Source organism: Rattus norvegicus, chromosome 14, assembly GCF_036323735.1.
Source record: "Rattus norvegicus strain BN/NHsdMcwi chromosome 14, GRCr8, whole genome shotgun sequence".
NCBI classification, from domain to species: Eukaryota; Metazoa; Chordata; class Mammalia; order Rodentia; family Muridae; genus Rattus; species Rattus norvegicus.
Genome location: NC_086032.1, coordinates 61,504,204 through 61,513,979, shown reverse-complemented (window position 1 = coordinate 61,513,979; position 9,776 = coordinate 61,504,204). Strand labels below are relative to the sequence as shown.

Here is a 9,776-nt window from a genome sequence, read left to right as displayed (position 1 = left end):
TCTACAGGAGCAGAAGCAGAGAACAGCAGTGTGTCACTATAGAGACACTTCACCTGGGCTGTTCTAGAAAATTCTAAAGCTCATCAAAGTCTACACCTCCATTTTGAACATGGACTTGTCAGTGACATTTGTCGCATGAGCCCAGTGGGGCTCTTATCACCGGCCTGCTGAGGTCTCTCCCATGGTAAACATTATGGAAAATGTCTTGGCGTTTTCATGACCCCACCTTAGGTTCCTTCTGGAACTTTGTGAAGGATGAAAAGCAGACATTGAAGAATCGCCGTGAGAAATGGGTCTTCCCTCTCCTTTCCTCCCACTTCCTCTTCCTCCTTGCTCCCCGGTCCCCTCCTTCCTGCTGCAGCAGTGGACCAGGTGGAGTTCAGGGGGGTGGAGCAGAGGTGCTCATGTGGCTGTAGGAATACCTGGACAGCGATGCCCTTATGGTCCTCCCATCCTCCTCCTCTCCCACCTCTCCTCTCACCCCTGGGGGACCGGGATTCGGGCAACAAGGGAAGGTGGCCATGAAGCCCAGGCGAAAGCGTTTGTTCATGAAGCAATAGATGATGGGGTTAACACAGGAGGAGGTGTAGGAGAGGAGGAGGATGAAGGAGATGGGAGTCCCTGAGAGGTGCTTCTCGGCAGAAACCGTGTCATATGCCCGCCAGGCGTTGGCGCTGAAGATGGGCATCCAGCACAGGAAGAAGAGGACCACGATGACAATGAGCATGCGGATCACGCGCTTCTTGGCTATCAGGTTGGCAGCTGAACTGCTGCTCCTGATCCGGTTGAGTCTGCTGCCACCGCTGCCGCTAGACAGCTGCTGAAGCTCCAGCTTCCTCGGGGGCCGGGACTTCTGCAAGTAACAGCCATCACTATCCTCATATCGGGTGCTGCTGCCAGTGCTCGGCTTCTTCTCTGGGTGGGAAAGGGACATCATTTTAGTGTTCAGGACAAGTCATGCCAGAGAGAAGACGTAAAGCCCCTGACTACCCCCAATCCAGGAACTTGAGCTGGAGAAACGGACAGGCAGCCTAGCCTATACTGATTTGAATTAGTATTGGTTTGCACTAGTTCTCCGAAATAGAAGCCATGTATGGACGACGACGATGACGGCGACGACGAGGACCACGACGATGACGATGATGATGATGATACAATCCTACACCCAAAGGCTGTAAAGCTGAAAGTTATTACAAAGTAAATATTTATACTCTTTTCAGTTTTCTTTCATGTTTGCTTGCTGAGTTTTTGGATTACTTTTATCATGAGGACTTCAAGTAACAAGGAGAGAAAGTCAATAGAAGCCAGAGAGACTGCGTTATCTACATAGTGAGGAACTGAGAGAGGGGAACAGAGTGAGAAAAGGAAAAAGTTATGTCAACACAGGTGTTGGGGACAGGTTCAGGGGGAGGAGGGAGGATGGAGGAGGGAAGAGGAAAGGGAGAGGAGGGCGGTAAGTGTGAGAGGCAGAGGATGAGAAATGAGTGGCCAAAAGCTGAGCTTATGGGCCGGAGACCTGATGTCCCTTAATGTAGTGTACAGAACAGAATCACCAGGTGCTGTCTACTAATACTACATAACAGCAAGCCTCGGGGACAGGGCCCTCTGTGTGTCACTGTGTCCCGCGAGAATTGTCTCATTTGAATCCACTCAGGACCCCACCAAGAAGAAATATCTCTTCCTTTTGTAGATGTGGATTCTGGGTCTGCTGACTGCCTTGTGACCCAGAGTCTCAGAACTACTCTTAAGTTTCCAGCACGTGCTCCATATATCCTGAGTCCTTCTAGCTAACTTACAAAGAAAGCTCTTGAGCTCTTTTGGAATAAATATCCAGCCCAAAGATCAGTACCTTTAGCAGATTTCTTCTGGCTGGCATCAAATTTGATTCCTTGGTAGAGTTCCAGAGAGATCAACCCGTAGGCCACCACCATCACAATCCCAGGGAGAAGAAAGAGGATGAGTAGCAGGAATGTTTGCCTAATACAATTAAAAGAAATCTAATTAGTGACTCTGGACCTTCATGTTCTGATGGGCGGGAATGACGAGGGTGAGGTGGTGTGAGCAGACACGTTAATTTCTAGCGTTTGGCATCTTTGAAAAGTCCATGTCTGGAGGTTTGGCTACGCTTACTCTTTAAAGTGTCCCTGGAAGACTGCTTGAATTGGAGAAATGTGGCACCATTCTGTGCTCCAGACAAACTAACCTGTTAAAGGATAACAGAGAAGGTGGGTATGGTGTGTACCCGAAGCCCTTGATATTCAGGAGGCTGAGGCAGGAGGATTGCTCAAGTCAAAAGAGTTTGAGACTGGCCTGGGTGACATAGTGAGGCCCTGTTTAAAAGTGAATGACGAGAACAATAAACAAATAATGAAATCTTTAAAAAAATAATAGGAGTATGTAGATTATACATCCAAGTTGTTGAAATAATATGAAAATAGTTTCCATCTATTGGGGACTACTGCCATGCACTACAGGGGAGACCAAGCTCTTGGTATACATGGCTCAGTGTGATTCACATGAGAACCTTTGATAACAGCTGCTATTATCTGAACACTTAATGTAGAGATGAGGATATTGAAGAGATTAAATGTGTCCAAAATCATACAGCTATTGCAGAGGTGAGATTTGAAACCCAGCGATATGCATCAGGCTATGCAACTTGTTGACCCTCCAATGGGAGCCATTAAATGTTTCCATCAGAATCATGGAAAAATCTTTCAGTTCTACCAAACGTGTTATTTGCTGCCCATAACTCTCTCCAAGTGTACACTCTCCATCACCCTGTGAAGCTGATTTGCTGGTTCACGAGGTCTTGTGCCTGGCAGGATTGAGCTATGCTTTCCTTAAACCCGGTTGATTGTTGAGGATTCACAGTCTCCTGCTCTGTGAGTCTGGCCCCTAAATCACTTTTGTAGTCTGGCATGTGTAAGTTACAGATTAGACCATACAGTCGTCAGAGGCAAACAGTGGCTGGGCCATTTCTCATTGCGACTGGACATGTTTTGATACGTCTTGTATATCCTTCTCTTTCACAGTGTAATGCTTTTTGGTTTTCAGGCTACTTGGTTGAACGAAAGGAAGAAAGCATAGGGACTTGATCTGGGTTTTTAGCCACTTCTGAGCGTCTAGTTCCTGCTTCTTAGGCAGCCCTATAATTAGTAAATGTAACCCGCACGTGTGCATCTTTTCATTAAATTCTCTCATCAATTCGTTTGAAAATCATAGCTCTGTAAATCAACCGGTTTAAACTCCTCGGAGACTGCAGATGCATAGACATAGTGGGTAATCCGAGAGAGCGAGAGAGCGAGAGAGCGAGAGAGCGAGAGAGCGAGAGAGCGAGAGAGCGAGAGAGCGAGAGAGCGAGAGAGCGAGAGAGCGAGAGAGCGAGAGAGCGAGAGAGCGAGAGAGCGAGAGAACTTTGCTTCTTTCCCCCTTCCTATCTTTATGGGCTTGGCCACTTTGGCACCTCTAAGTCATAGTTTCCTTATCTACAAAATGGACGTGCTAACATCGCTTCATCTATAACTGTATGGTTGTCAGGGTCCTGGTTTCTCACTGTGTATTCTCTCCATCATTCTAGGGTGAGGCTGGAATGACCCTCCTCGGAGTGGACCACGAGGCTGGCAGCTAACTGTTGTTGGGAGATGCGTTATTTTCTTCAGTGGTGTATAGCCAGTCATAAGGTGTCCGTGTTCCAGTAAATAACTTCTTACTCAGTGCTTCAAGAAGAGCTAATTTAACTTTGTGGGTCCCGTAGAAAAAGAAGGCATGGGAATAGAAGGGTGACTTGTTGGGGAAAAGAGGGTTCAGCCAGAAATGGAGGGGGAAGAGAGGGTGTGTGTGTGGGGGAAGACAACTAAATTTCATTATATAAATACATGAAACAACAAAAACAGACCCTCCTTAGAAAGCTTTTAGGATATCTGACTCATAGTCATCTGGTAAGGCTTTCCGGTCCCTCACACTGCTAACTTAGACTAGCTTTATTGTAAAGGAGGAGCGAAGTGCACTGCCTTACCAGGACTGCTGCATAGCGTCACTTGGCAACAGGAAGCGGCACATGTTCGCCGTCTGGTTATTATTTTTAGTAAAAGGCACCAAGTTGCTGTAAATGGGGTACGGAGTCATGATGGTAAAGGAGAGGCACCAGGTGGCAGCGATGACCTTCAAAGCATGGGACTTTGTTTGCCAGACGCGGGACTGTAGGGGTCTGCAGATGGCGCCATATCTCTCCAGAGAGATGGCTACCAGGTTGAAGGTGGAAACGCTCACGGAAGTGCCTGAGAGGAACAAAGAGGGTTGGTACTCAGGTGTTGACTCCAAAGTTTATTTGTACATTAGCTTAAATGTATCAGAACTGCAGTTTAGAATTGCCTGAGAATGCTCAAGGGGTAAAGCGAGACCATGCACATTTTAAAACGATGATTTAGTCCCAGCTGTGTATTAACCAAGACTCAGACAGTTAGGCGTATGTATTTGCCAAGACATCCCATTGCCAATTTTTGGGTAAGTTTTTTGAGCTTCAGTTGCAGTCTAACTCCAGCTTGGACTGAAGGTACTCATTAATTAATAAGCAAGGGGATAAAAATAAGTTGCCATCCCACAGAAGGGCTTTTTGGAAACCTTGGGAGAACTCTAAATTTGATCAGGAGCCTGTGGTCAAATTCATGTTAAGAGGCTGAGTTCTTCAGGACTCCATGTTGCCAAGGGTCACTTGGATCTGAGCCTGAAGCATTGACTTTTACAAAATCTCTTATACACAATTTAAAAGAGGAAAACAACCTTAAGTTTAAGGTATCTGTTGAAAAAACAAATGCCTAGTCACAAAAGATGACAGAGAAAAGGTTCTAGAGTGATTTAAAGGTTTCTCTGTGGGGGAGAACCAGGTCTTTCCAGCCCTTCTGTCTCTGTGTTTTAAAAGTGAACATATATCCTGATTAGAGTGGGAGAGACATATCCCAACCCTTCTACAGCACCCACTTGCAGACACTGAAAAAGAGTTCCAATTGTGTTGGGTGTTTGCTGATTATAATGTCTTATGCTCACCTTAGAACTTTCAGGTCCAAGAACCATTACTTACCAATTAGCTGTTACCAACAGATCTGGGAGTAGACTTTCTAAGCTTGGCATCCTAAAGCACCACTCCTTACCATGACAGACACAGTAACTCCCTAAAAGCCATGTATAATTTTATTCTAGAACCATTAAGTAAAAACTATTTTATCCCTTTCTTTTTCTTTTCTTTTCTTCTCCTTCCTTCCCTCCTTTCTTTCTTTCTCTCTCTCTTTTCTTGGGTAGAATCACTTACTGTGTTTTATTGGACTCCACTCTTAAGAGCCTATGATATAGAATTGAAATGCTTGCTTTAAATCCCACTGAGTTTTTTCCTGTGCAATGGGTCCACAGTCACTACAAACCCACGATCAGACCAGCACACCACCACCTCCAACCCCCACACGAAATCAGGTATTTGTTGTTAGAGTAGAATTGGAGAGACCATAAAATAGAGGGTAGGATCTAAATTACCAGAATGAGAAATTCAGCAAAGCCCGGTGCATGCTGGGAGTTGCCAATCTAAGCTACACAGTAACTTTCCAGGTGGTCAAGGCCGCCTTCAGAACCCTGCCCAAAACAAACCATCAAAGAACAAAACCAGTGCCAAAACCAGGAAGGGTGAATTTAACAAAGTAAGCTATTATGACACTCTAAATAATTCAAGAATTATTTTGCTGCTTAATTTTGGCTATTGAAACCGTTCTGAGGTGAAATTCACCCAGCACAGAGCACAGAGGTGGGCATCTGTTTTTTTTTTTTACCCCGCCCCAAGAGGTGGGCATCTTAAAGTGAATAGTTCCATTGCCGTCAGAGCTGTGTGACTATTCACTGATGATGGGAATACTACGTCACCTCTCCTTCCTGCTCTGACTAAGATGCTGGACCACTGTACCCGTGAGACACCTGGGAGGGCCTCAGATGTTAAAGAGCTCTCAGCAAGGCTTCAGTATCTAACAGGAAGCCTCCTTGTGTTTGAGGCTTTAGAATACGTTCAGGAGACTTGAACACAGGACACTTCTTGGTTACTTGTCTCAGGCACGGGGGTCGGGGATTCATCATCATTGCATCTTGTGCTGGAATCTGCATACTCAGCTGGGAAAAATTAAGACTTTTAAAGCTTTCTCAGAAGACTGTCCTACCCCGAACTTAGTGCTGTCTGTTTTATACAGGTCAGTCAGAACCAAACATCCCCCTTACACGCACACATGCATACACACGTGTGCGCGCACACACAGACACACAGACACAGACACACACAGACACAGACACACACAGACACACACGGACACACACACACACACACACACACACACACACACACACACACAAGCGCACACGCTTCTCCCTCTTCTAGTTGGTTCTGAGAACAGTCAAGGGACAAGGCAATATGACAGACAAAGAGGACCAAGGAACATGTTTCTGTCCAGGGTTAGGGGAAACCACAGCAGCTGGCAAACCGAGGCATGTGCTCACCATGGGCGGTGCCTGCTAATCCAGGTTCAAATTGCAGCCCCTATACTTCCTGCTCTTGCATGTGCTTGGTGAGCCAGGGAAGATTTAATAGCAGTTACTTACACAGGTGTTTGGGAAACAAGATCGTGGAAGGAAAGTGCATAAAAAGCACTAAAACAATCGCTTTGTTTTCATATTTGTTTATTTTTCCCAGTTTAAGAGTTTAATTATAGCCATTGTTGTGTTTGATATGAGCAGCAAACTACATAGCTCATCCAGTCAGGGTCTCCTCCATAGTTCACAGTCCCTAGGAACATATTCAGTTTCTTATTAGGTACACACACACACGCTCACCACATTCCTGACCTAAGATGTCCCCAAGCTTTGACAGAACAGTCTGGAAAGTGAAACCTGAGAAGAAAAGCTATACTGTGATGAAATTGTTTAAAATAGCCTCCACTTCTCACAGAACAACAACAAAAACCCTCAACAGTAAAGAGCTCTGATCTCATGAACCCTCTCCATTCCAAGAAACCCTGACCCAAGTTGGGAGTTAATAGGAAGAAGTTGGGAGTTAATAGGAAGACGGCCACCAGGAAGGTGAAGTTACCTATGAATTCTTGTCCCTCTGCAAAGAGCCAAGTCTACTCAATCGCCATTGTGTTTTGAATCAGCTTCATACACACACACACACACACACACACACACACACACACCTACCTTCCTGGCATGAGGAGGACTGACCTGCTGTGAAGAAAACACCCGTGTCCTTGCACATGGGCTCAGACAACCAGATGCTTGGTGTTTTGGAACCCAACAGGGTCTGTCTGCTGTGACCATCAAGGGGCTGACAAAGGGGTGTGTGGGGGGATAAGCCCTGTCCACAGACACCTGCAGGACTCACCCATGAAGTAGGTGGTAGTCTTGCACACGGCACTTCCGAAGATGAAATCCTTGAGCAGGTTGGGGATGAGGTTGAACGGCATGCAGAAGAGGCAGAGCATGAGGTCACTGACAGCCAGGGACAGCAGGAAGATGTTGGTGACCGTCCGCATCCTCTTGTTTCGAATCAGCACCGTTATAACCAGCGTGTTCCCCAGCACACTGAGAAGGAATATGATGGAGTACAGGAGAATCTGCAGTGCAGACTGCCACTCTGCGGAGTGAAGGGGAGAGTTGGAGGGATGGGGGGTTTAGAGGGCAGAATGTTAAAAACCTTAAGCCCCCAAGGGAGTGCTTAGTTCCTGATGATGTCCCCAGTGGTGTGCGGCACTGAACCGAGCATCCTGAACTAGCTCTATCATATGGAAACCAGCCCAGGAAGGCACAGGGCGGTCCAACTGCTTTCTAAAGGTTGGGATGTTAACGGATCACTCAGGAAAGCAGTTTTTCCTAAGGACAACGCTTCTGAATTGAGCACCCCTGGCTTTCTCCCCCTGAGGCTAAACATTTATTTTGCTTTAATTACTTTTTTATCTTGGGTTTCCCCTAAGAAAAAGCAGCCTCTACCCTGTGACAGTGCCTTTTCTGTAACGCTTGTAAGTTCAGCCTTCCACACTTGGCATCCCTTTCTCCCTATGTCGCTTTTAGCATCCCCCTGAATCCTGCATGAGCCCCCAACGCTCCCATGGGAACAATAAAAATATTTGACTGTAGATTTCTCTTACTCTTTTATCCAAACTTCTGAACATACAACTTCATTTAGCTTTGGCTCCCAGGGACTTTGTACACACACACACACACACACACACACACACACACGCACACGCACACGCACACACACACACCACATATATATGTATATTTCATGCATGTATATTTCAATTAGCCTTGCTGTTGCTATATCTCCCTTAACTCGGTAGTTTTCTGAATTCTAATCATAGTGTCTGGCACCTACCTTTTGAAGGTTGAGGTTGATCCAAGCAGAAAAGCGTCTCATTTTCCAGTCCGAGTTCACAGGGGGGAGTGATGTTGCTCCCATTCATAAGAAGGCTGTCGACCACGTCCATCCTGCTGCTTTCTACCAAGTGCTGGCGAGCTGGTGAATGGCTCATTCCTGTCTCTCTCCTCTAATGATCACAGAGTCTCCCAAATGCAACCTGCCGTGGAGGAGCAGGGAGGGGGAGATTTCCAGGTGTGGGCTTTGCAGCCATTCCTAAAGGCAACTTGAGTTCGCCATTCTCAGAGCATCTGGGCAAGCATTTGCACTCCTGTGGGGAGAAGGCAGCCTGTGCAAGTCAAGCCTGCTCCACTCCACCTTCCAGGCCCACCCCTCCCACTCCTGGGCCAGGCTGAGGCCCTGAACACAGGCAGAGCCTGGCTGCATATTAACCCTTCCCAGAATGGGGACACATCTGCATGCGTGCATGTGTGCTCGCGTGCGCGCGCGCGCGCGCACACACACACACACACACACACACACACACACACGAGTGTGGAGAGAGAGAGAGAGAGAGAGAGAGAGAGAGAGAGAGAGAGAGAGACAGAGAGAGAACTCCAATTATTACCTCTCCCCTCTGCCTGTCATTGTCCCAGACATATTCAGAGTGAGACCTGAACTGTGAGAGACAGCATCAATTAACAAGGTAACAGATCCGATAATGCAGACCATCAGGACTAAGGGACACAGAAGGACTGCATTCCTATCTCCTTATATACAGCAATTAGTGCCTTTTAGCTTTGGAGCCTTGCCCAGCAATGTGTACGGAGAGAACTGCTGGTTGTTAAGGTGTTACCAAGCACGGTTCTGTGGCTTGTGGTCTCTCTCTGCCCTTGTTAACCAGAAATGGGGACTCTTCTGAATACAGATTCCTAGGTCCTTAATACTATAGAAATCAGCAATGTTTTTATTCACGTTTGTTTATTTTGTTTGTTTTTTGCTTTGTCCACTCAGACCTGTTCACCAAGAGTCAACCATTTGCTGAGTGCTTTTCAAGCCTTCCAGGATGAGAAGGAAAGGATTGCAGCCTCCCTGGTAGGGGTCTGGGGTACTGGTGGTGTAAGATCTGAGGGGTAAATAAGAAAGCTTCCAACAGGAGACACAACATTTTTTGCAGAGGTTACCTCTGGGTCTTAGGCAGTAATGAGATTGGCCTGTTTGAACAACAGAAGTAGGAATAAGTTAGGGAATGTCGGGAGCGGGGAGGAGTGTGAGAGACATGTTCAGGGGCCTGGATTTATTTTAGGAAGTTACACAATATTTAAAAGTCCCTCACTGTTCACTATACAACTGGCCTTAGTCTGAACATCTGTGTTTTTGACTGGTTTGT

General features: G+C 46.5%; 1 protein-coding gene across 1 annotated transcript; it reads right to left on the bottom strand.

Annotated features, from left to right (window-relative positions):
- Positions 1-361: 361 nt before the first annotated feature.
- On the bottom strand, positions 362-8,710 carry Cckar (cholecystokinin A receptor). The gene is given in 5 exon segments (NM_012688.3): positions 362-915; positions 1,850-1,977; positions 4,019-4,280; positions 7,412-7,663; positions 8,405-8,710. Coding segments are annotated over 5 exon segments (1,335 nt in total). The 5' UTR covers positions 8,562-8,710; the 3' UTR covers positions 362-379.
- Positions 8,711-9,776: the final 1,066 nt, after the last annotated feature.